Below are 27,138 nucleotides of genomic sequence, written 5' to 3'. Positions count from 1 at the left end.
GGCTAGGAGTGGAAAGGAAGCGGCCGTGAACTTCATTAAAGTACAGCCCCAGTACTTACCTGGTGTGAAAATGGGAAACCACGAAAAACCATCTTCAGGGCTGGCGACATTGTGTTCGAACCCACTGTCTCAGGAATGCAAGCTCACAGCAGTACACCCCTAACCTCACGGCCAACTCACTCGGTAAAATGCTGGATGTTTAACCATGAGTTCCCAAATGGCATAGGCCAAGATGATGATGATGATAAAAACAGGATATGGCTGAGCTGGGTGTCACAAGAATCGATATATTACATACAGCATTTTTCAGGAAAGAGAAATGATTTTGGAGTTTGGAGTTATAGTTTGGTAGTCATCGGACGACTCGCGTACAATATTATCGTTGATTGCACACCATCATTTATTAATGTTTCACCCTGTCTGAATTAGGGCATGGATTACCTTTATCACATTCTCCATTTGGCCGAAGATAGTTATCTAAATATTTTTTAAATATACATTTGCCCGCCTTTGTGGTGTAATGGTTAGTGTGATTCGCTGCCACTCCCGCAGTCCCGATTCCTGGCTCTGCCACGAAATTTGAAAAGTCGTACGAGGGCTGGAACGGAGTCCACGCAACCTCGGGAGGTCAACTGAGTAGAGGGTTTTCGATTCTCAACTCAGCCATCCTCAAAGTGGTTTTTCGTGGTTTCCCACTTCCCCTCCCGGCAAATGCGGGGATTGTACCTAACTTAAGGCAACGGCCGCTTCGTTCCCTCTTCCTGGTCTATCCCTTCCAATCTTCCCATCACTGTATAAGGCCCCTATTCCGCATAGCAGTTGAGACCACCTGAGCGAGATCCTGGCCTTCCTCACCAGTTGTATTCCCCCAACCCAAAGCCTTACGCTCCGGGACACTGTCCTTGAGGCGGGATCCCTCGCTGAGTCCGAAGAAGGAACCAATCCTGGAGGGTAAACGGATTAAGAAAGAAAGAAATTGTTACGAAAAATTTGGTTATGTTTATTTGCTCCTGGCCTCAAACATGGTGGACACTGGCAGGATATCAATGTTTTATTTGGACTCTGTGGTGTGTGATGCCTGATGGTACAGCGAAGACAAAAGAGTGCTGTGTAATGGCGGTAGCCATGTGTATGTATGTTTGTGTCGTGTGCAATGAATAGTATTTCCTATCTTTATGGTTAATACTAGTTCGGTGAATTCGTCCTTTAACGAAACATATGGTGACCCTGAGGTGATAATAACGCGTAAAATAAGAAAAGTTGCGATAGGATACAGTACGTAGGAATTCTTTTGTCAGTGAAGAATACCGGCACACGACCTTGGAAAGGCTAGTGAAACAACGTAAACGAATTCGGGCGTCGTTTACAAAGGTGTATAACGAACTAATGCGAAGTTTAACTAGTAAAGTAGTTGACCTGAAATCGGCACAGAAGATGCTGATGAAATTGGAGAGGTTAAGTGCTGACCTTTCCCCACTAGATGAAAAAATATTAGAAGACGATCTTTATAACTGTGAGTACGCGAGCATTTGAAACATATAGAGACAATTTGGACGAAGTTACAGTAAGTTAAAGATGACGAATTTATGTACTGAAAATGTAGGCATACTGTAGTTGGAGACCACAGATCGGATATTTCATCTACAGCTAAAAATAAATTAAAACTACCGAAGTTGCTATTTGTTTTACGTCGCACCGACACAGATAGGTCTTATGGCGACGATGGGACAGGAAAGGCCTAGGAATGGGAAGGAAGCGCCCATGTCCTTAATTAAAGTACAGCCCCAGCATTTGCCTGGTGTGAAAATGGGAAACCACGGAAAACCATCTTCAGGGCTGCCGACAGGGGGGTTCGAACCCACTATCTCCCGGATGCGAGCTCACAGCTGCGCGCTCCTAACCACACGGCCAAATCGCCCGGTAAACTACCGAAGTTGGAACTAGCCAAGTTTCGGGGAAATAAAGGATTGGCTCGGATTCTGGAGCATGTTCAAAAGAATCCATGACGTTTGTGATATAGAATCTGAAGATAAATTTCTGGATCTGATTCAGTGCACCAAACCTGACAGTCGAGCCAGAGAACTGGTAAATAACTTCCTTGCCACTGCCTAAAACTATCCAAAGGTTATAGAGTGTATGAAGGAACGGTTTGGACGTGATGATTTTTTGACTGAGTATTACGTTAGGGAGCTTATTGGGTTAGTCATCCAGAATTTGTCCCATAAGAAAGATAAATCATGGATAGCCGCCTTGCATTATACACTAGAGAGCAAGTTAAGAGCTTTAGAATCCATAGGTGTAAACAGGGATAAATATGGGTCAATGTTGTTCCCCCTGGTAGAATCGTGCCCCCTGGTAGAATCGTGCTTACCTGAAGATGCTTTAAGGGTATGGCTCAGAAATCAATCATCAGCGAATGAAGATTTTATCAGTCCACATAAAGATAAACTGAGACTCTTCTTAATTTCATCAAACATGAAGTGGAGGGAGAAGAAAGGATTACCTCTGCGCAGGTAGGTTTCGATTTAGCCGATAGGAAAAAACAAGAGAAGACGGAAAATTTCTGAAGACATATCGCTACCAACTGCGAGTTCATTGTTCTCTGCGAAATTTGATGGCAAGAAACGAAAGTGTGTGTTTGCAGCAAACCACATGAGAGTAAGGAATGTCACCTTACTCAACAAATGAGCTTGGAAGAAAAGCGTAACAAATTAGCCAAAGAAAACTGTTGTTTTACGTGTCTGAAGTTAGGGCACGGAGCCAAGAATTGCAAGACACACATTCGATGCCCCTTGTGCACTAACCATCATGCTGTTATTATGTGCCATAAACTAAATGTGCAAAAGGTCGAAGAGAAAAATGAACCTAGAACTCGGGAAGGTGGGGAAAACCAGAGCAATATCTCCCTGAAAATTCAGAGTGCCACAAAAGTGGTGTTTCTTCAAACATTGTGTGTCACGCTGACACATAAGGGGAAGCAGAAGAAGGTCCGAGCATTGAGAGACAGTGGATCCCAGAGATCCTACATCTTGCAGAAGACAACTGAGGAAATGGGGTACAAACCTTTGAAAATAGAGACGATGATTCATAAGTTGTTTGGAGGCGCTGAAACCTGTGAAGAAGACCACCGTTTGTACAATGTAGAGGTGAGCAGCTATGATGGTCCATATAGCACATAATTGCAGTTAATTGACCAGAAGGTTATTTGTGGGAAAATTCCAAAGTTGAAGTTTGGGCCCTGGATGAAAGAGATGAGGGAGAGAAAGATATGGCTCTTCGATGTGGGAATCGATCCGGGTGACGTGGAAGTTCTTCTAGGAGCTGATGCTGCTAGAAATATTTTGATGGATGAAATGCATAAGCTTGAATCAGGATTGGTAGGCGTTAAGGCTAAACTTGGCTGGACTGTGACAGGCAGACTGAAGGAAGGGGAGAATGACACTCTAGCTCTATATACAACCTCACTGTTCGTTCAATCTGCCTCAATAGCTGACTTACGGAACTTGGATACCATAGGCATATCTGATCCAGTGGAAAACAATTCAAGAGAAGAAATGGAAGAAGCCGCACGTAACTATTTTCAAAATACAGGAAAAGTTAATGGCGATGGCCGATATGAAGTTACGTTACCTTGGCTGGAGAGCCGTCTGTATCTACGGAACAACAAGGAGATAGCGGAAAAGAGATTGATCTCTGTTTCGAACAGGCTGATCAAGGAAGGAAAGTTTGAGGAATACGCAAATGTGTTTCAGGAGTAGATAAATGAGGATATCATTGAAGAGGTTCCAGAGGAAGAAAACAAAGATCGGTGTTATTATTTAACACACCGAGGAGTATTTAAAGACAACTTTACCACTAAAGTGACACCAGTTTTTGATGGTTCCTGCAAGTCAAAGGATACGCCTTCATTGAACGAGTGCCTCGAGAAAGAACCTAATTTGCTACTACAAATCCCCACACATTTTTTGATGTATCGAGAGAATAGGATAGGGGTGATTTCAGATATTAGAAAGGCTTTTCTTCAGATATCTGTCCAAGAAACTGACCGTGATTTGCTACGCTTCTTATGGTGGAAGGATTTAGAGAGAAGAGAATTAAAGGCATTTCGTCACTGCTGAGTAGTATTTGGACTGAACTGCATACCTTTTCTTCTAGAAGCAGTATTAGATCTACACTTGAAACACAGTACAGACTAGCGAAAGACAGCTGAAAAGTTGAGAAACTCCTTTTATGTTGATAATTGTATCACTTCTGTGGACAATGAAGAAGAATTATGAAAGTTTATGGAAGAATCTACTGCATTGTTGGGCAGAGCACGGTTCGATCTTCGTAACTGGGAGTACACATGGCTAAATTCTTCTGAAAGAGATTCATCTGCCTCTGAGGTAACTTCGGTGTTAGGACTTCGATGGAATACAGCGTGAGATGTTCTTTGTTGTGAGCAAATTGACATATCGAAGATTGGTGAGAAGATCACTAGAAGAAATGTACTGGCTGCTGCCCAGAGCATCTTTGACCCTATAGGTTTCACCTGTCCTGTCTCTCTAGTACCCAAGTTGCTGTTACAGGAAAGTTGGCGGAAGAAAATGAGCTGGGATGAAGAAATGGAGGACGAAATGAGGAAAAGTTTGAAAATTGGCTTCAAGAACTGAACGTATTGTCTGATAATAAAATTCCTAGACAAATATCACCTTGTGAAACACAGAAATCTTGGAGGCTTCACACATTTCGCGATGCGAGCGGCGTAGCATATGCCGCAATTGTATTTCTTCGATCACAAGATGGTCAAAACTCAAATGTAACACTTATACAGGCGAAATCTCGTGCAGCACCTCTGAAAAAACTACTATTTATCGGTTGGAACTCTTAGCTTGTTCAATTGGAGCTCATCTTGCTTCCTCCATAAAGGCAAGTTTAGGAATTGGAGATCTTTCAACTTATTATTGGACGGATTTGAAAACAGCGCTCTGTTGGATCAAGAGGAAAGAAGTCTGGGGAACTTTCGTGGCCAACCGGGTGAAAGAAATTAAACATTTGCCGAGCCCTGATAGTTGGAATCATGTGCGTGGAGTGAATAATCCGGCTGACCTACCCTTTAGGGGCTGCTCCGCTACCAAACTCCTGATTCGAAATGGTGGGAGGGCCCTCAGTGGCTGAGATGCCCCAGTTCTGAGTGACCTGTTGACGATGTCATGTCTGATGAATAAAAGGTCAATGAAGAGAAAAAGAAAGGACTTTCTAGTGTTTTAGTTTCCTCGAAACCAGAAGAAAATGGTATCTTCAATATTATTCAAAGTATACGAAAGTTGTCAGGATGACAGCTCGGATTTTGCGATTCATCCACAACACGGCAGGAAAGAGAGAACGACACGCTTCAAAAGAACTTGAAATGGAAGCATTGCAAATGGTTGAAAGGAGGCTATGAAAGATTGTGACGCAAGAGATGCTTGGAGAAAACGAGCAGCCGTCCCTCAAATCTCTCAATGTGTTTGAAGAGGAAAGTGGGTTACTTCGAGTCAAGACGAAGTTAATAAGGAGAAAGGGTGAAGAATTATTCCTAACTCCCATTTTGATACCTGCAAATCATAAGCTAGTTCACATGATGATCATGGAGAAACATCTGGAATTGTCTCATGCTGGAGTACAAGTTCTGCTCTCTACTTTGCGAGAGCAGTTTTGGATCGTCAATGGTAGAGGAACCATAACAAAGGTGATTTCAGGCTGTGTCAAGTGTAGAAGATACCAAGTGAAAGGAATTTCTACAGAGGTCACACCTTTGTCAGAGGATCGAGTTCGAGACGCTTCTGTTTTTGAGATTGTAGGGGTGGATTTGGCTAGCCCATTCAGAGCTGTACACATTGAGCTCATCAGGACTTTGTCTACTCCAGGGTTCCTTCAAGCGTTACGAAGATTCATTGCTCGGAGAGGGAGACCAAATGTTATTTACAGAGATAACAGCAGGAATTTTGTGGGAGCTTAAAATGCGTTCCGTGATCTTGACTGGACGAAAGTGAGTGTAGAGGCTAGTTGTCTGAAAATTGCTTGGCAATCCAATCCTCCCAATGCTGCATGGTGTGGGGGCTTTTGGGAAGGTATTGTTCAGATGTTAAAGAAGTTGTTGCGACGAATCTTAGGATACGAGGAACTGTTAACAGTACTGATGGATACTGACGCAGTTATTAATTCCCGACCGTTGACTTACTTATCTGAAAACAGTGATGATGTACTAGCTTTAACTCCAGCAATGTTTCTTCAGGATATTCGTAGGGTGGGAAAGCCCGATATCGATCACATTGATCAGATAAGCCATGGAAAGAGATTCAGATATATACGCATCATATGAGGACAGAATTACGCAAATGATTCAAGATAGAGTACTTAGGACAACTTAAACCGGGGAAAGGTCAGGTGAACTCACAATGAGAGTTAAAGGTGGGGGAAGTAGTGATCCTTGGAAGTGACGGAGCACATAGAATGGACTGGCCTTTAAGGAGAGTGGTTGCTGTATATCCTTGGAAAGACAATGTCATCAGGGTGGTCAAGGTGAAGACTGCTGGTGGTGAGTTGGACCGGCCTGTGCAGAACATTTAACCACTGGAAGCAACTCCCATTACTGAGTGGCAGAATGAGAGGTCCAGGAGACGAGCCCTGCTGTGCTTGTCTCTAACAGAACTGTTCCAAGAGTGGTTACTACAATATGTGGGAAGATGATACGAATTCCCTCTCGTCTCAATTTGTAGATTTTTCTTTGCTTTATTTTGTTTTGGTTGTGAGTTTAGTGGTTTTCATCATAATACGATTAAAAGGTGGGAGGGTGTTACGAAAAAATTGGTTAGGTTTATTTGCTCCTGGCCTAAAATGGTGGACACTGACAGTAATATAGTAATATCAATGGGTTTTTTTGACTCTGTGTTTTGGGATACCTGATGGTACAGTGAAGATAAAAGAGTGGTGTGTAATGGCGGTAGCCATGTGTATGTATGCTTGTGTCGTTATGCAATAAATAGTATTTCCTATATTTGTGGTTAATACTAGCTCGGTGAATTAGTCCCTTAACGAAACAATACATTTTCTCTTTCTGCTTGACGTTTCTTACACTTACTGCCCGAGAGGCGTTCTCTACTGTCATAAATACATAGCCTAAAGAAAACATGCCAAGGCACATTCAGAAAGCACTCTCACAGTATAAATCACCAGTCGCTTGATAATTTAGTCTGAATGTACAGATAATCTGCATACGCTTACGAATAACAAACTTATCACGATAAAAGTACAAATTATTTCTTTATCATCCTGTCGTAACTTCATAGCTCACAAATTAAACTATAAAAACACTCGCGAGACAGGTACCAAAGATCTCACATATTTCCGGTAAAGTTAACTATGAAGGACACGTCACTGAAGCCGTAGAGTGGCCGAGTTTTCCCCGTGTGTTACGGTTCGGCCAAATGAGTAACAAATCAGCCTGGAACATGGCCACATCAAATTTCAGAGTTTAAAAATACTTGCTGTATAAGTACATAAACAAATAAATTCATATTAAAATGCTTCTTATCTTTCAGTATTTATTCGATCACGTAGTAATAAAACAAAACCCGTTCCAAAAGTGGTATAAACTCTAAAATTCTACTTTATAAAATGACTCTAATAAACAGGGTGGTCGGAAACAACGTGAACCAGGTATATGAACGTTATAGAGTTGGTCATACTGATAAATAATTTGAAAGAAATAATTCGACATCTCCCACCGTTGTCATTTTATCAGCTGCTGAAGTTAGCCAACCAGATCGCTTCGCGGGCGAATTAAATGGGTTTTGCGAGGCGCTGTTGCTAAATCTGCACTTGCCTTAAGACTGGCTTGAGAGCGCCAATGCGAAAAAAAAAAATCTTCAGCAGGGCAGGGCATCGAGCACAGACCTGCGAGCTGACAAGATCGCGCCATAGCAAGTACGCTACAATAACATCTGAAAGGTGGTGGTGGTGGTGATTATTGTTTCAAGAGGAAGTACAACTAGGCAACCATCCTCTATATAACACTAATCAGAAGGGAAAATGGAAGGGATCCCACACTTCGAAAAATTAAGATATCGGCCAAAGGACGACAAGCGCCGCGAAGAGCATGAAAATTAAAGACTCCCTAAGCCTCGCAAACCTAATACCGTCGGGGTCAGAAAAGAGCAAGAGTTGACCAAGAGAGGCCGGATAGGATAGACGATAGTGAGGAGTGTGATAAAAGTAAGTGGAAACAATGCCAGAACTCAACTGAGGCCCCCGTGGTCGCCAAATTACGCTCCCAAGTTATGAGCCCCTGGGTCCCCTTTTAGTCACCTACGATAGCCAGGCATACCGTGGATGTTATTCTAACGTCCCCACCCACAGGGGGACAACTGGGCAACCATCCTCTATTAGTACTCATCAGAGGAAAAAATGTAAGGGTCCAACCCTCGAAAAAAAAAGGTATCGGTCAAAAGACAAGGGTCACGAAAAAGTGAAAATGAACAACTCCCCAGGCCTCGCAAATCTGATACCGTCGGGGTCGGAAAAAATGTGTTGACGAGGGGAGGTTGGATAGGGCAGGTGAAAGTGAGGAGCCGGACACCTGTAGGTGGAACCAATTCCAGGACTCAGCTAAGGTCCTCATGGTCGCGAACCCACGCTCTCAAATTATGTGCCCCTGGGTCCCCTTTTAGTTGCCTCCTACGACAACCAGGGCATACCGCGGATGTTATTCTAACGTCCCCACCCACAGGGGGACAAATCGACAACCATCCTCTATTAGCAATCATTAGGGGAAAGTAAATGGAAGGGGCCGATCCTTCGAAAAATGTAGGTATTGGCCAAAAAATACAAGGGCTTCGAAGGGCTGAAAGTGAATGACTCCCCAGACCTCGCAAATCTGCCTAACGTCGAGCTCGAAAAAGAACAAGAGTTGACCAAGGGAGGTCGGATAACGTAAATGAAAGTGAGGAGCTCGGCGCAAGTAACTGGAAACAATGAATGGACTCAGCTAAGCGCCCCATGGTCGCCAGTCCACTTAAAAAAATTAAGAGCCTCTCAAAACCCTTTTAGTCGCCTCTTAACACATGCAGGGGATACCGTGGATGTTATTCTATCACCCTGATTTCCAGGGGGAGTAGAATAATAAGAATTCCGCCATCTCTAAATATCTATACAAAATGCACTGTTGTTGCAGGAACATCATATTATGTACACGTATTTTTGGTTTCGGAATAGCACTGTAATCAAAGCAGTTACAAAACCAAAGTTTGAATTATTTTAATAACTTTCCACGTCCAGATGCCCTTAAAATGTTGACAACACTGACTTGAAGCCAAATTCCTTTATCTTTGAATTCATCAAAGATTGTTACGAGGATTGGGGCAAAAGTCATGGCAACTATTTTTTTTTTTTTCTTGTAGATATGTAAATGGATCACAAACGTGTATGTGTCGTGTGGAGGTTCTGCAAGCATAGTGTGTATGCAGAATAATAGATGGCTCTGTGATATCTGGTAGTAGTGCAGCGAGGGGTGTGAAATCAGTCACTTGGTGAGTGTCATGCGAGATGGAAGTAACCCGTGTTGAGCAGCGCGCTTACATCAAAATAGCCGTTCTCCGAGGGAGAAATGCGATGGAATGTCACAGTGAATTAGTGGAAGCCCTTGGGAATAATGCCCTACCATACCGTACAGAAGCACGGTGGGTAAGAAAGTTTCAGCAAGGACGTGTGTCAACCAGTGATGAGCAACATTCGGGACGACCTGTCATCAGTGTGCGGACCGACGTGGCACGTGCCGTCATCGAGCAGCTCCTGGATGAAGACAGACGATGGACGCTACTGGAGTTAGAGAGGGCAAGTGACATCGAGAAACGCACCGTCCACAGGATATTTCGTAATGAGCTGCAACTGCGCAAAATCGCATCTCGGTGGGTATCGCATGCACTGACGGAAGTTCAAAGGTGGGTGCGCTACTATGCAATATGCTCCGACCACCTTGCACGCTGGCAACAGGACGGCGATCAATTCATGTCACGAATAATCGCCGTCGATGAATTTTGGGCCAGGGCATACGAACCAGAACTGAAACCTCCGTCCACGGAGTGGCGACATGCTGGATCACCAAGGAGGCAGAAGTTCCGTCAGAATTATTCCTCAGTCAAATTGATGGTGATCGTCTCGTATGACGTCAAGGGTGTTATTGTTTGCCACTTTGTTCCACATGGCAGAACAATGACCGCACAGTACTACAGGGACTTCCTGGTGCGACAGGTACGACGTGGCGTTCGGGAAAAACGTCCGGATCTTGTGGACAGTGCAATACTCCTGCACGACAATGCAAAACCACATAAAGCAGAGTGTGTAGGGCATTTACTGCGACGTTGGGGATGGGAAGAATTGGACCACCCACCGTACTCTCCCGCCATTTCGCCCTGTGACTTTGATCTCATTCGAAAGATTAAGGAACCATTACATGCTAGGCGGTTTGCAACACGAGCGGACATTGTTAACGCTGTGCGCCAACGGGTGACCAGATTCACACATGGTGCGGCAAATGCGTGTGCAGCGTGTGGTGTCAGTAGCAGGGAACTACTTTGAGGGTCTTTAGGCCCAGGTTTGACTAGTCAACTTTATGTGTATTGTGTTGTCATTCTTTTGCACCGGGAAGGCCATATTGCCCTGTATACTACCGTAATAAATTGGTGTGTTACGATATTTCAGTGCTATTTATTATCCACACATGTAGTTAACATCTTGTTCTTTCTTCTGTATATGTCACGTTTTCCAACCGGACAGGTATCTTCAAGAAAAAAATAGTTGCCATGACTTTTTCCCCAACCCTCGTATATTTATGATTCTGATGATATGTTCGTAAACTGTTCACCTCACTCAATAATGTTATTAAACTTTGTTGCTATAAGCATTATTTTAATTTCTTTCGCAGATATCAAAACGACTCACGCCGATGGTCACGTGTGCAGCCTCATCGGTGTGGAAGGTGGACATTCCCTGGCTAGCAGTCTTCCGGTCCTGCGAACTCTTTACAGCGTGGGTGTGCGGTACCTCACGTTAACTTCTACCTGCAACACACCCTGGTGAGTTGCATTACATCAGACTCGATCACAAAAATACATTATGGCTTACATATAGAGCATTCCATGTGAAATCGGACAGCAAAAAAGAGATGTTTTAATATGGATATGCTTTGGGCTGGGTGGCTATCTAGAATTAGCGTGGACAGTTTTGCGTCGACAGTACTCTCCGACACCACGGTAACCATGGCAACCCGAGTACGTCATCTATATACAGGCCTACTAGGAAAAAATATACCCAGTCAAATAAACAGGTTTGACAGTGGTGGTGGTGATTATTGTTTTAAGAGGAAATACAATTGGGCAACCATCTTCTATTAACACTAATCAGGGGTGGAAAATGGAAGGGGTCCGACACTTCGAAAACTGAAGGTATCGGCCAAAGAAAGAGAGGGCTACGAAGGGCGTGGAAATGAAAGATTCCCTAGGCCTCGATACATAATACCGCCGGGGTTGGAAAAGAACTAGAGTTGACCAAGGGAGGTCGGATAGGATAGATGAAAGTGAGGAGCTACCACGAGTAAATGGAAGCAATGCCAGGACTCAGCTAAGAGCCCCTGGGTCACCAACCAACATTATTGGTGGTGGTGGTGGTGGTTTTAAGAGGTATTACAAATGGACAACCATATTCTATATAACACCAATCAGAGAGAAAATGGAGGGGTCCGACACTTCGAAGGTGTCAGCAAAGAAAGTCAAGGGCCACGAAGGGCGTAAAAATGAAAGACTCCCTAGGCCTCGCGTGCTCTAGTACTGCCGAGGTCGGAAAAGGACAAAGAGTTGACTAAGCGAAAACCACACTGGTAGTTAATCAAGAGATTTTCCTTTCCCATGACCCATACAAGACGCCGGTTAATCATCCTTTCAAATAGCTTATAAAGGCCATTTGTAAGGCACATTGGCCTATTAACATCCAGAAATTTGGATCTTTACCTGCCTTGGGAAACGGTATCACAATTATCTCACGCCAATGAGATGCAAATACTCCCTCACCCCGTATTCTGTCGAATAGGGTGCGATATCTTGAGACATCGGTCACTCAAATGTTTAATCATGATTATGGATTTTATCCGGTCCGGGAGCCGTGTCTCTGCACAGCGCAAGCGCACTTCGCAGTTCCATCTCCGCGAAAGGCACGTTATAAGAATGCGAAGAACTAGAGAAGAAGGGCAGATATGTGCCTCTCTTCGAGCTTAACTGGAAGAAATGCGGAGTCGAATCTCTCAGAGCTGGACGTATCTGCGAAATGTGACACGATGTGATCTGCAATGACTGAAGGAAGCGTAATTATATCTCTATTAATGGAGATTCCGGGGACTGAGGGCAAGTTCTGTACTCCGACTATACGGCGGAGTTTTGTCCACACTTGTGATGACGGAGTATGTGCCGTCATGGAAGACACATACTTTTCCCACGTAGCTTTCTCACTTCCTCGAATTAGAAAGCGGGCCTTCGCGCGCAGACGTTTAAAAAAAGTATATGATTGGCCATCGTAGGATTCCGACGATAATGATTAAAAGCCCGTCTGCGGTCACACATGGCTGCTGCAATTTCGTCGATCCATCTTGGGACCTGTTTCCAGCGAGGGATACCGAACGAGGAAGGAATTGTTTCCCCTGCAGCAGCCAGAATTCCAGTAATAATAGAAGAAACGTGGTCAGAAACAGAATCCAGCATATCATCGGCCATCACTGCGCGTTTGGAAAATTTTTGTCATTTTTCCTACCGAAGTAACCAGTGCTTGGGTACTACGGACTGTCTTTGATTCAAGAGAGATAGAAGTATCGGGAAGTGGTAACTATCACAAAGGTCATCGTGTACTTGCCACCGTAGCAGGGGAACTAGCGCACGGCTGCACAAAGTGACATCCAGGTGCAATAATGTGCCATGTGCACTGCTGAAATGTGTCGGTTCCCCTGTGTTTGGCACGCAAAGATCTAACTGGTTGATCAACTATCCCATAGCACAGGAAGACGGAGAACCCCACAGTGTTTTACAGGCGTTCAAGTCTCCCAGCAACAGAAAAGGTAGAAGTAAACAGAGCGATCAAATCGTGGAGTGCATGCCATCGCAGCGACTCAGTCTTATGAATAAAGACGATATCCTCTCACAGTTGTGTCGTGTCCAGGTCTCAATCGAGATTCCTGTAGACAGACCATGGAGCCCGCAAAGACAGACATCAATTGACGTAACTCAGCTAGGTGACAGTGCTAAATATTTCAGTTTCGAAATTAGGACAATTGCTTACCCTTCTTTCGGTTAATTGCCTGCCACTTTCCGTCTTGTTTGTCGGAGTCCTTTTTGACATTTACATCATCGACAACAATGAGTGGTTCAGTCTCCATTGTCTTCTCAGCAGAGGGAGACACGGCGACCAAACACTCCGTGGATGGTGAAGTAGCTGATTGGGAACGGTGAGCCTTCTTCTTGGGACAGCTAGGTTCTCCAGAACTCGATCGAACAAGGGGGCGTCGGGACCTGTCGCTCTTGCCCACCGTTTCCATTTTTCTTTGAGGAGAACCGGCAGATGGCTTTCCGGGCTTCTTCCGGGATCCTGTGACCCCCGACTGAGTTGGAAACGGTTTCTTCTCCAATTTCTTACGGGAGTTCTGGGGCTTCCCTTTCTCCTCCTTTTTGGTCTGGGCATTGGAAGTAGGGGAGAACTTCCCGGCCGAACGTTCCTGGGAAGGGCCCTTCCCAGGCGACGTCGTCAATAACGCACTTGTTTCCTTCCCAAGAGGTTCCAGTACATTCCTAGGATCTCCAGTTTCCTTCAGTACAAGTTGTTGTTGGTGGTGCTGGCTGAGACTTTTCGACGCTAGCTCTGTATAGATAGATGCTACAAAACTCTGTGGGGTGATCCGTACATTCGTGACCTTTTCAGTGAAGGGGATGGAGAAATCCGGAGCAGCCATAGATCTGGATTTCTCCGGCGTCTGGATAACAAAGCTTATCCAAGTTTTATCTCCTAGATCTTTTTCTCCTGCTTGAGTGTGGGACACTCCTTTCAGATACGAGCATGCACGTCTCGACAGTTGACGCACGTAGGTGTTGGTGTGCAGTCAACACCAGCATGCTCGTATCTTCCCATACAATTTGCAGGTCGTCTAACCTTGACATCGCAATGAGGTGTGGCCAAACGTTTGGCAGTTATAGCACCTCAATGGTGTTGGAATATACGGATGAACAGTCAATCGGTACATAGCTACTTTTATCCTTTTAGGTACGGTCTCAGCGTAGAAGGTAAGGATGAAAGCTCCCGTATCGAGCAGATTGCCACCCACACGCCTCTTCAACCTCTTCACGTCGGTACACCCCGACGCGCTAGGTATCGGATCATAGTATCATCGGAAGACTTAACCAGATCCTTCTGGAAATAAAACTCCCTTGCAGGAGTTCTGAGATTGGAGCTCCTCGATTTTGATCTCAAACTTTTCGAATAATTTGGCTTTAAGTAACCGTCTGAACTGTTCAGCCGATGATGCCTTGATAAGTACGGATTCATCGCGCAGCTTGCGAACCTCGTCGACTTCACCACCAACGATTTCATCGATAGAATTACTGATCAGAAAAGGACATTCGTCAAGAAAACTTTTACCATCGACCCTGGAAGCAACCAGGAATGGAGGAGGACGATCGTCGTTTATACAATCCACTGGAACTGGAGTGTAACTCTTACGATTTATTACCAATATTATAAGCCCCCTTTTGAAGGGTGCCACCCTTTAAATATGAAGAGAAAGAAGAAAGAGGTTCCGTTTTTCGACCTACGAGTAATGAGAAAATATGAGGTCGACCTTCGGAAGAGGCCAGGAGTAAAACCAAAGGAAGGCTAGATTCTCCAGAGGGCGCCCGGTATCTGGAGGGGATCGTTTAAAACTACTCTCCCACTAGCCACGCAACACCCCGCCACGACCCGAAACTTGTAATTGAGGGAGGGATAAACCTCCATAGAGCTTTACCACCCGAACAGAGGGGTTGGCTAGACAGGAAGAGGAATGAAATTTAAGAAGGTGAGAATGAAAGGGTAGAAATAGTAATGAAGAATAAAAAGCACAGACATATCTCAGGCAACTCAGGGGCAACTTCTTAGTGTGGCCCTTCAGTGAGGCCAATCCAGCATGGGTAACCCCGAACTGGCACTGCCCTCGGGATCAACACAAGCCCAACATCGACGTCAAGGTCTTGGTGTCCCTAGAGGGGATGAATGTAGTGGTGGTGGTGGTGGTGGTGGTGGTGGTGGTGGTGGTGGTGGTGGTGGTGGTGGTAAAGAGGAAGTACAACTAGGCAACCATCCTCTATATAGGACTAATCAGAGAGCAAAAATGAAAGAGATCCGACACTTCGAAAAATGAAGGTAGCAGGAACGTAAGGAGGAAACTGCACCGCACAGGCTTCACCAACCGACGACCAACTCGTGTTCCTTTACTGACACCTCGACACAGAACTCAACTACGTGCATGGGCCTGCAAACATCGAACATGGAACAGTGGCGGCGAGTGGTGTGGTCCGATGAATCCCGGTTCCAGTTGTATCGAGCTCATGGGCGCGTGGAAGTGTGGCGTATGCCGCATAAAGGTATAGAACCTGTGTATCATCGGGGTCGTGTCCAGTTGGGAGGTAGCTCAATTCTGGTCTGGGCGCCGTTCTTATGGTTGCAATTAGGCCGCATTGTCCGGCTGCAGGGAGCGCTGACAGGTGCACGTTTGTGGACATTCTTTCAGATCATCTGCATCCCTTTCTGACCCTAGAATACCCTGATGGGGATGTCATGTTTCAACACGACAATGCACCTTGCCACCACTCTGTGGTTGGAGGAGAACTCCAGTGAAGTTACGGCCATTGATTGGTCCTCCAGATTCCCCGATCTTAATCCAATCGAACATTTATGGGATGCTGTCAATGCTAGTGTACGCTCCATTAACCCCGCACTAACTACACAAGACCAATTGTGGGTAGCAGTGCAAGATGGGTGGGTCCGGATCCCTCCAGAACGATTCCAACACCTTGTAGAGTCGATGCCTCGCCTCAGTTGTGCTGCTGGTGGTGGTGGTGGTGGTGATGGTGGTGATAATTTTAAGAGGAAGTACACCTAGGCAACCATCCTCTATATAACACTAATCAGAGAGGAAAATGGAAGGGATCCGACACTTCCAAAAATGAAGCTATCGGCCAAAGAAAGGCAAGGGCCACGAAGGGCGTGAAAATGAAAGACTCCCTAGGCATCGGAAACCTAATAACGTCGGGGTCGGAAAAGAACAAGAGTTGACCAAGAGAGGTCGGATAGGAGAGATGAACGTGAGGAGCCTGGCACAAGTAAGTGGAAGCAATGCCAGGACTCAGCTAAGAGCCCTGTGGTTGCCAACCCATGCTCCAAAGTTCAGAGCCCATGGGGCCCCTTTTAGTCTTCTCTTACGACAGGCAGGGGATACCGTAGAGGTTTTTCTACCACCCCCACCCACAGGGGGATGCCTTGCCTCAGCCACTCAGTGTATTAGCAAATATAGTATTTCAGAGTTAATTTCATACCTCTATCTTAACAATATCTCCATGCTCTAGTGAATTAATTTATGTGCTATGTTACACAACTGTTTCTCTGGTCTTTACTAAATTTGTAAAGAAAATTATTCGTCTGTATTTTCATAAGATGTAACGAATGAACATAAATTTGGCTGCGCCCGTTTTCTGCATTTCTGTGCCTAATTCGAGATAAGATCGAAGTATGGGCAAACTGAAAGAATCGCAGACAAAATAGCATAGATACGATCAGATCAGTAGACGTTCAGTTGTAGCTTTAGCCGCATATTTGATTATCAGCTATTTGAGTACTCTAGTGTATGGTAACCTCTCAGCCTGTTCCAGCTTCTTCTAATTTTCGTATTTCTTCTCTCTTTTTACCGCTGGTGGCAGGGCTGACTGCTCACTCGTGGACAACCCTGGAGCGAAGGCGCAACATCACGGCCTCACAGCTTTTGGTAAGGTCAGTATGACTTACTTCCCTACAAGAGAATTAAATCGTGAATCAGTTGAAGATAATTAGATATAACATTACTTTATAGAGTCAGCTTGGAATGAAACAATCTAGAACCGCAATGACCTACACAAGGTCCACAATTAAAGAATCTTCCAGACAATTAAACTGCTTTTCCCTCGCGGTACCACATTGAAGCGAGACTGAACTTTATGACTCGTAATATTCTTTAGTTAACTCGCGAAGCTATGAAATCAGTTGATAACGTGCCTACAGAGCTCCAGAGATTATGTAGTATAATAGTACTTCCTTAAAGTAAATACAAAAGTTGAATAAAAAATAATGGCAACGATTCTGCACTTCTCAAACGACTTTATTCCCATCTCTAGCACTTTCTGCTGTGTTTATAAAAGCCGCCGTAGACCATTAGAGCGTTCAGCTCTGTTGATGTCCTGCAGCGATCGGCTTATAGCACAGATAATCGCGACTTTCGTGTTGTAATCTGAACCTCAAAATGATTCTTGTATTTTGGGGAAGAAATAGTAACCGCTTAGACTCGTGTTGGTTGAGTATGGTGGATATTCAAATACCTACTACCACCAGCAACAAAGATAACACTATGTTTCCCTGACGGGGCTTAAAATAGTCATTTATGCAACTCGTGTGGAAAGTTGACCTTTTCTTTTCATGAGTGGAAGGCCTTGCTCTTATATTACACTAGTGCAAAAAAAAATCGATGGATGAGCCTGCCGTTAACATTGAAAGCGCGAAAACGTGTACAATAAAATACTTTTATTTCATCATTTCTTTTATTCTTTATGTCATCATACATTTCTATTTTTCTTTATTTCTATATGTATTCGTTTATTATTTCTTTAAATTAAAAGTATTTCAACAAACATGTGTTAACCCACTATTGTCCGGGGGTGCGTTTGTGCACCACAATACAACCGCTAGTGTTATCTCAACACTACGTAAATGGAAGGAGTCATCGTTGGCTTTGCGGTGTGTTTAACAAATGCAACACACCCAGTTCCCCTCCGAATTAATTTTTGTGTTCAACAACTGAAGAATCGCAATGTTACTGTGTTAAAACGCACTTTAAATTTTGAAGCTTCAGGGTATCACATCTTCGTAATAGAAGATGAGTTTTACTGAACGTGGCATGTTTAGTATTTAATGATGATGATGATGATGATGATGATGATGATGATTGTTGTTTAAAGGGACCTAACAGTTAGGTAAATGATATGACGTATGGCTTTTAGTGCCGAGAGTGTCCAAGGATATTTCGGCTCGCCAGATGCAGGTCTTTTCATTTGACACCCGTACGCTACCTGCGCGTCGTGATGAGGGTGAAACCACGAACCTACTACGCTGGCGCAGCAGGGGGAGAGGTGATACTCCCACGTGGCGCATCCCAGATGGCGGATAGGGGCGTCCTAACCGGCTTGCCGGCGGACTAGAGGGAAATAAAATACCTCTCGCGGACCAAACACACTACCCCCTGCGGGTGGGGGACGCAGATGAAGAATACACTCACGGTATCCCCTGCCTGTCGTAAGAGGCGAATAAAAGGGGCCCAAGGGGCTCTCGACTTCGGAGTGTGGGTTGGCGACCACGGGGCCCTTCGCTGAGAACAGGTATTGCTTCCACTTACTTGTGCCAGGCTCCTCACTTTCGTCTATCCTGTCCGACCTCCCTTGGTCAACTCATGTTCTTTTCCGACCCCGCCGGTATTAGAGTATTCGAGGCCTAGGGAGTTCTTCATTTTCACGCCCTTGGTGGCCCTTGCCTTTCTTTGTACGTCACTTCATTTTTCGAAGTGATGGGTCACTACTTTTTTCTTCTTTTTCTCTTTATCTACCCCCTGTGGATGAGGGACGCAGACGAAGAATATACCCACGGTATCCTCTGCCTGTCGTAAGAGGCGACTAAAAGGGACGACCAAGGGATGATCAAATTAGAACCATGAAACTATTTGTGATTAGTACCACCACGCGGGGAACACCATGGGTCGCCTTTACTTGCGCGTAATACCACTATGTTTGATATCAAATAGGTTTGTGATTAGTAACAAACGTGGGTACGACGGCTTTTACAGTACCTGTGATTAGTAGCACTATATGAGCGACACCATGGGATGAAGGAACTCATGGTTCTGGCTTGCCTATGTTAAGACCCACTGTATGAGGAACACCACGGGATAGTACGAGTCCCTGTGGTTAGTGCACTTAGGTGATGAACACCATAGGTTTGCGTTGCCTGTCAAGGGCGCCGCAATGTGCGAACACATTAGGTCTGTAATACATGTGCGAATTTCATTACCTGTGAGTCGTACCGTAATGTATGGAATACCGCGAGTCTACGCTACTCTTGATTAGTACCGCAACATGGGAAATACCATGGTTCTATTTTTCTAGCGATAAATACCATTATGAGGGCCGATGACCTGGATTTTGGACCCGTTTCGAGAACGAGCATATTCTAATCGATTCAGCATCGTGCTATAGACGCAGTCCCTTGCTCCGTACTACTATTGTTTTGTGCGAGCTTCTGTGCATGTGAGGCACTGTGGGTCGGATCCACTGATCGTTTTAACTTCATATCATTCCATCCATTCATTATTCGTCCTCACGCTTTGAATTCTGGCTAGTGGAGGATTTTGGACTTTTAGTTTGTCATCTCATTTCGTACCATTAGGGGCCGATGACCTTGATGTTAGGCCCATTTAAACAACAAACATCAATCAATCATGAGGATGAAATGTTGATGAAGACGACACATACACCCAGCCTCAGTACCAGCGAAATTAATCAATGATGGTTAAAATTCCCGCTGCTGCCGGGAATCGAACACGGTACCCCTGTGACCAAAGGCCAGCACACTAACCATTTAGTCACGGAGACGGAAGACAGCAAGGTCATCGGCCTCTAATGGTACGAACTGTAACGAAGTGAAAATTAAAACTTCAAAATGTATCCGCTGACTAGAATCTAAAACGAATGGTGATGAGAAAACGATCGTGAAGCAAAAACAATCAGTGGATCCAATTCACACTGTCTTAATTACTGGGATGATGCTTATTATCTAAAGGGGTCCTAAATACAGGTCACCGACCCCTCACAATGATATTAACCACTAGTAAAACAGAACCATGCTATTCCTCCGACAGGGGTACTAATCACAGGTAACGTAGACTCATGGGGTCGCTTACATAGTGGTACTAATCTAAGGCAATGCAGACACACGGTGCATCACACATCATGGTAACGCGCACAGGCAACACAATCCCATGCTGTTCCTCATTAATACTCTCTGGCAAAACAGACCAATAGTTTTCCTCAAATAGTGGCATTAAATACGGGCGCCGCTATTCCCGTGGTGTTTATCACATAGTAGTACTAACCGCAGGCAACATAGACCCATGGTGTTGTACATAAAGTGGTACTACTCATAGGTAACGCAGGCCATACTGAACGCAGTGGAACGGACCAGTGGAATACGCACGACGACCACTTTCACAAGCAACACTTAGACCCATAACTTTAGGCACAGAATGGTCCTTCTCCTGTATAACGTACACCCCCGCAAGGTGGTACTAGTCGCAAGTAACGTCGACCCATGGTGTTCCGCACATAATGGTACTAAGCACAAGTAATCTCATGGTTCTAATGTCAACCTTCCTCGGTCGCCCCTTTTAGTCGCCTCTTACGACATGCAGGGGACAAGGAAGACAAGGGCCACGAAGGGCGTGAAAATGAAAGACACCCTAGCCCTCGCAAACCTAATAGCGTCGGGGTCGGAAAAGAACAAGAGTTGACCAAGGAAGGTCGGATAGGATAGATGAAAGTGAGGAGCCTGACGCAAGTAAGTGGAAGCAATGCCAGGACTCAGCTAAGGGCCCCGTGGTCGCCAACCCACGCTCCAAAGTTCAGAGCCCCTGGGGCCCTTTTCGTCGCCTCTTACGACAGGCAGGGTATACCGTGGGTCTATTCTTCATCTGCGCCCCCCACCCACAGTGGGTGTTTTCTATTTAAGTATTATGTCACTTATAATCTAAATGAGTAATATTTCAGCTATATAATTTACAGATGAGCCACATTATTTACATTGTTGCTCATAAATGTAGTTTAAATTCAAATGGTGCGTTTCTGCCACCGGGAGTAAGGAAATGCACCTAAGCCTAAGACAGACTGACTGCAATTTTATTTATATAGACGTGCATGCGTCATTTTACCTTCCTAATAATAATTTATCATTTCAGATACCTGAATGTCCATGAGATTATGGCGATACTAAAAGAAGATGACTATGAAGACGTAGCTATTGCAAATTCTATAGATGCAATACTCTTTCCCCCGGATTCTAAACGTGACACCGATGAGGACAGTGCTGATGAGGATACAGGAGGTAGTGAAATGAAATGGCGTATGGCTTTTAGTGCCGGGAGTGTCCGAGGACAAGTCGGCTCGCCAGGTGCAGGTCTTTTCAGCTGACACCCGTAGACGACCTGCGCGTCGTGATGAGGATGAAATGATGATGAAGACGACACATACACCCAGCCCGCGCGCCAGCGAAATTAAACAATTATGGTTAAAACTCCCGACCCTGCCGGGAATCGACCCCGGGACCCCTGTGACCAAAGGCCAGCACGCTAACCATTTAGCCATGCAGCCGGACAGGAGGTAGTATAAATAGCTTAAACAGTTATCAGCTGAGAGCGTAAGCCGAAGCAGTGGTTCGGAAGAATACTGAGGATACAGTAACAACCAACTGCGTGACTCCTATGGACGATATTGTTTTACTGAAGAATAAAATCAAGCAGTGTGTTTCTACTAAATTTCGAAGACCAGAGAAGAGATGGTGGTGGTGATTATTACTGTTTTAAGAGGAAGTATAACTAGGCAACCATCCTCTACATAACACTAATCAGAGAGAAAAAAGGGAAGGGATCGACACTTCGAAGGAATCGGCCAAAGAAAAACAGGGGCCACGAAGAGCGTGAAAATGAAAGACTCCCCAGCCCTCGCAAACCTAATAGCGTCGGGATCGGAAAAGAACAAGAGTTGACCAAGGGAGGTCGGATAGGGTAGATGAAAGTGAGGATGATGATGATGATGATGACGATGATGATGATGATGCTTGTTGTTTAACTGGGCCTAACATCGAGGTCATCGGCCCCTATGGTATGAAATGAGACGAAATGAAATTTAAAAGTACAAAATTCATGCACTGACCAGAATTCAAAACGTGATGATGAAAAATGAATATGAATTTAAAACAATCAGTGGATCTGATCCGCAATGACACACAATCCCAGAAACAATATTACTGACCAAGGGGCTGCTTCAAAAGCATAATCCTGGATCTGTAATGCTTGTCTAAAGGGGTTCAATATGCATGTCAACAGTCCCTCATAATGGCACTTATCGCTAGTAAAGCAGAACCGTAGTATTTCATAAGTTGCGGTACTAAACAAAGGTAGCGGAAACTCACGGTGTTCCAAACATTATGGTACTACTCACAAGTATTGTACATCGTACAAGTAACGCTGACCTCTGGTGTTTCTCACAAAATGTCGCCACTCATAAGCAACGCAACCCATAATGTTCCCCACCTAGGTGTACTAATCACGGGCGCCGGTCTTCCCGTGGTGTTCCTCACATAGTGGGTACTAAACATAGGCAACGAAGACCCACGGTTTCGTCCGCGAGAGGTATTTTATTTCCCTCAAGTCCGCCGGCAAGCCGATTAGGACCCCCCTATCCGCCACCTGGGACACGCCACGTGGGAGTATCACCTCTCCCCAGGTTCGTGGAGATGAAAGTGAGGAGCCTGGCACAAATAAGTGGAAACAATGCCGGGACTCAGCTAAGGGCCCCGTGGTCGACAACCCACGCTCCAAAGTTCAAAGCCCCTAGGGCTCCTTTTAGTCGCCTCTTACGACAGGCAGGGGATACCGTGGGGTATTATTCTACTGCCCCCACCCACAGGGGGATACCAGAGAATACAACAAGAGCATGGGATAATACTGATCTCCCCGAAAATACATAACTGAGAGGAAAATTGTGTGATTCTGATTTTGTTATTCACTAACCTTATCCTCTTCAGAGGTCAATGTCACCGTTGCAGTTATTTGAACTACTCTCTTCAAATGGATTAATTGTAGGCCCTGCGCATTGTTCAGCAAAGTGTGATATACTCAGTGCAGAAGAACAGGCCACACTTCCAACTACAGTACATTTAGAAAAAGTTTCTTTGGCATGTTGCTACTCAGTGGATATGTTGAAGTGCCTCGAGGAAATTTATGACAATAGGAACGAAGCAGTCGTGAGTGTTATGAGAAGAAATCATGCGTAATGCTCATTTGAATGACAGCCTGACGATGGACACAAACGACAGGACTGTCTTTCAGTAATATGTTATTTGGGAAACAGAATCTAGCGTAGAGCTAGATGAGGTTATGATACTACACTTTGGACGCCATGGCTTGAAACAATTTCATTCGTGGCAAACCAATTCGATCTGCCTACAAAGTATGGTGTCACAATTTGAAATTAGGATACCTTGTTGATTTTATGTTGTAACTTATAAAGATGCAAAAGGGCCCCAGAACAAATACAAAGAATATTTTGGACTGGGCGGTGGAATTTTTTTACAGTTCAGTGAAAACCTACCAACGGACGGGCATGGACAAGTGTTACCACATCATTTATTTGCAGATAATTACTTTATGGCACTGAATGTTGTGAATAAGTCCACCAAACTTGGAATATCATTAGTCCATCCCGGAGGCCACCCACGGTAGCGACTGTCGTTTGTTTACTCGCTCGCGGCCTACTCGGAAAGGATGTTCTCTAGCAGTGCTCAGTGCTGCCAACCTCTGTACTTAGAAACTATGCTTGCTTCGCTTGCTTCGATAGTTGGTGGTGGTGATTATTAGATTCTTGCCGTGGACAAGACCATTGGTCTGGATGGTTACGATTCTTGACGTGGACAAGACCATTGGTCTGGATGGTTAGGATTCTTGCCGTGGACAAGACCATTGGTCTGGATGGTTAGGATTCTTGCCGTGGACAAGACTATTGGTCTCTATGGTTAGGATTCTTTCCGTGGACAAGACCATTGGTCTCACGGTTTGAAGCCCCGAAGCGGCCCTAGGCCCCTAGTTTCGTGAGGAAAGACGATTGGTCTGGACGGTTAGGATTCTTGCCATGGACAAGACCATTGGTCTGGATGCTTAGGATTCTTGCCGTGGACAAGACCATTGGTCTGGTCGGTTTGAAGTCACGAAGCGGCCCTAGGCCCCTAGTTTCGTGAGGAAAGACGATTGGTCTGGACGGTTAGGATTCTTGCCGTGGACAAGACCATTGATCTGGACGGTTAGAAGCCGCGAAGCGGCCCTAGGCCTCTTGTTTCGTGAAGAAACACGATTGGCGACAGCTGCGCATTCTGTGAGGTCTAGTGTTTCGAATATGAATTACAAGACCTTTATTTCACTTCCATTGCTGATTGTCGATTGTTTCCGATAACTCACGTTCCCTCCATAATTGTTGCTTCATTGTTGATGTAATGGCTGCCTGCGGTGGATGTTTACTACCTACACCGACTTTGCAATCAAATATCACAGCAATTTAAACGATCTAGTGGAATTCTATCAACGTCACGGTTTGTTATCGAATAAGAGAGTTTGTCAAAAGTGCGGACGGGATGTTCGATTGCGTGTGATTAAGTGTGGCTACAAAAATGAAAAAATTGTCTTTCCGTGTCGACGAGTCGAACAGGGTGTGAAATGTACTTGGAAAACTAGTGGTAGAACAAATACCTTCTTTGAAGGCTCCGAGTTTATATCAAATTGGTCAGTTTGCTACCCTGTGGTGCCTTTCACCGAAACCCCTGGGTCCAACTGTTAAACTTCAGTCGGATTTCTCTGGTACAGCTGTTGTCGATTGGTCCAACTTCTGTAGGGAGGTCTGCATCGCCTGGGTCGACGATAATTAAAAAAAAAAAAATTGAAGGACCCAGCATCGTGGTGGAAATTGACGAAAGCAAGTTCGGGAAGAGAAAGTACAATCGCGGCAGGCGGATAGAAGGGCAGTGGTTCTTCGGAGGCGTCGAGAGGGAGAACTTCAAAAACTTTTTCGTAGTTCCTGTCGAAAAAAGGGATAAAGCCACGTTACTTGCCGTTATTAAAGAGTGGATCCTCCCAGGGACGATAATCATATCGGATTGCTGGAAGGCCTACGACTGCTTGGAGGACGAGGGATTCGTGCACCTCCGCGTGAATCACTCTGTTCAGTTTGTGGACACGAAGAAGAGTGGTCACGTCAATAGGGGGAACAGGAGGGTGATGCTCATCAATCGCCCTACCGTGAACACTCAGACTATTGAAAACCGGTGGCGTTATCTCAAGCACGGGAGCTACTCTCTTTCGGGATTCGGCAGGAGAAAACGATTTTTCCACGGCTATCTTGCGAATCTCTCTTTAAGAGCTCGTTCCCCTTAAACGACCGGGTGCACGAAATCCTCAACGCTGCAGCAACCCTCTACCCTCTACATTAAGGTAAGTTTCACATATCTTTATTGTTGTTCTGTATTGTTTTCTTCACATGTTACATTTACTTGCGCTTTTAGTGGTGGTGGTGGTGATTATTGTTTTAAGAGGAAGTACAACTAGGCAACCATCCTCTATATAACACTAATCAGAGGGGAAAATAGAAGGGATCCGACACTTCGAAAAATGAAGATATCGGTCAAAGAAAGACAAGGGCCACGAAGGGCGTGAAAATGAAAGACTCCCTAGCCCTCGCAAACCTAATAGCGTCGGGGTCGGAAAAAACAAATGTTGACCAAGGTAGGTCAGATAGGATAGAAGAAAGTGAGGAGCCTGGCACAAGTAAGTGGAAGCAATGCCATGACTCAGCTGAGGGCACCGTGGTCGCCAACCCACGCTCCAAAGTTTAGAGCCCCTGGGGCCCCTTTTAGTCGCCTCTTACGACAGGCAGGGGATACCGTGGGTGTTATTCTACCGCCCCCACCCACAGGGGGACTTGCGCGTTTACTGTGCTGTGGTTGGTAAAGGATTATGATTAAGTTTCTTCACGGGAAGATCACGTGCCACTTTACATTGGCCAATAGGAATACCAGTCTAACCTAGTCAGCGATCGGTGACAGACATATTGAGTTGAGGTGCCGGGTGAGCCGGCGTGGAGTGTGAACGGTGTGTGGAAAAGTAAGACGAGAGGGAAGAGGAAGATGATAGGCGTGGATCAATATCGTGCAGCTATTGGAAGATGGCAGAGGAGATGGAAGAATGAAACAGTCAAAATTAAAGGAGGTAAAGTGGAAACAAGAATGATGAGCGAGATGATACTGGTGGCAGCTGTGATTATGGTACTTCTAACCATAGGAGGTGTAGAGGTTAACCCCGGCCCAACCCCCAGTAGCAACATGAACTGGGAAGACGTGGAGGTTATAAGAAGAGTGGTGAAAGAATTGGTGGAAGAAGTATGCCCGTTTGAACAGATCAAAAATATGATGAAAGAACAAGTGAAGGAATTTGAACATATGAGGCGTTGGATACAGGGAAAGGCAGAAGAGACAATGAACAAAGTGAAAACCATCGAGAAAGAAATTATATTACTCAAAGCAAAAATAAAGGAGATGGAGGAAGAGGTGGTGAAGCTGAAAGCAGAAATTGGAGACAGTAGCCGAGAACGTAGGAAGAAATGCTTATTTATATATGGAGTACCGGAAGACAAAGGAGAAGATAAAGTGCTGACAACCTACAAAGTGGTGGAAGTCATCCAGAAAATGATGAGAATTAACTTCAGTGAAGTGGATATTGATGATGTAGAAAGAATAGGTAAAAAACGCGGTGATAGGCCGATAAAACTGAAGTTGTTTTCCACCCTGATGGCGGAAATAGTGTTAAGAGGCGCAGATAATATACGGAATACAAAAATTTGGATTAAAAGGGACATGGGACGAGAAGGGGCAAAGAATGTAAACACTCTGAAGAAGCATTTGGTCCGGCCTAAAATGCAAGGGTTGAGAGCCTATATTAAGGGCCAA

General features: G+C 44.9%; 1 protein-coding gene across 1 annotated transcript in view; it reads left to right on the top strand.

Annotated features, from left to right (window-relative positions):
* Window positions 1–27,138, top strand: part of LOC136872193 (dipeptidase 1-like) — a 485,863-nt gene that overhangs the window by 294,850 nt on the left and 163,875 nt on the right. Inside the window, exons 4-5 of the mRNA XM_067146027.2 lie at window positions 10,943–11,093; window positions 17,001–17,070. Of these exons, the coding sequence (XP_067002128.1) occupies window positions 10,943–11,093; window positions 17,001–17,070 (221 nt within the window). The remainder of the gene's footprint in view (window positions 1–10,942; window positions 11,094–17,000; window positions 17,071–27,138) is intronic.

This window comes from Anabrus simplex, chromosome 4, assembly GCF_040414725.1.
Source record: "Anabrus simplex isolate iqAnaSimp1 chromosome 4, ASM4041472v1, whole genome shotgun sequence".
NCBI lineage: Eukaryota > Metazoa > Arthropoda > Insecta > Orthoptera > Tettigoniidae > Anabrus > Anabrus simplex.
The sequence above is the reverse complement of the archived record's forward strand: the minus strand, read 5'-3'. Positions and strand labels throughout refer to the sequence as shown.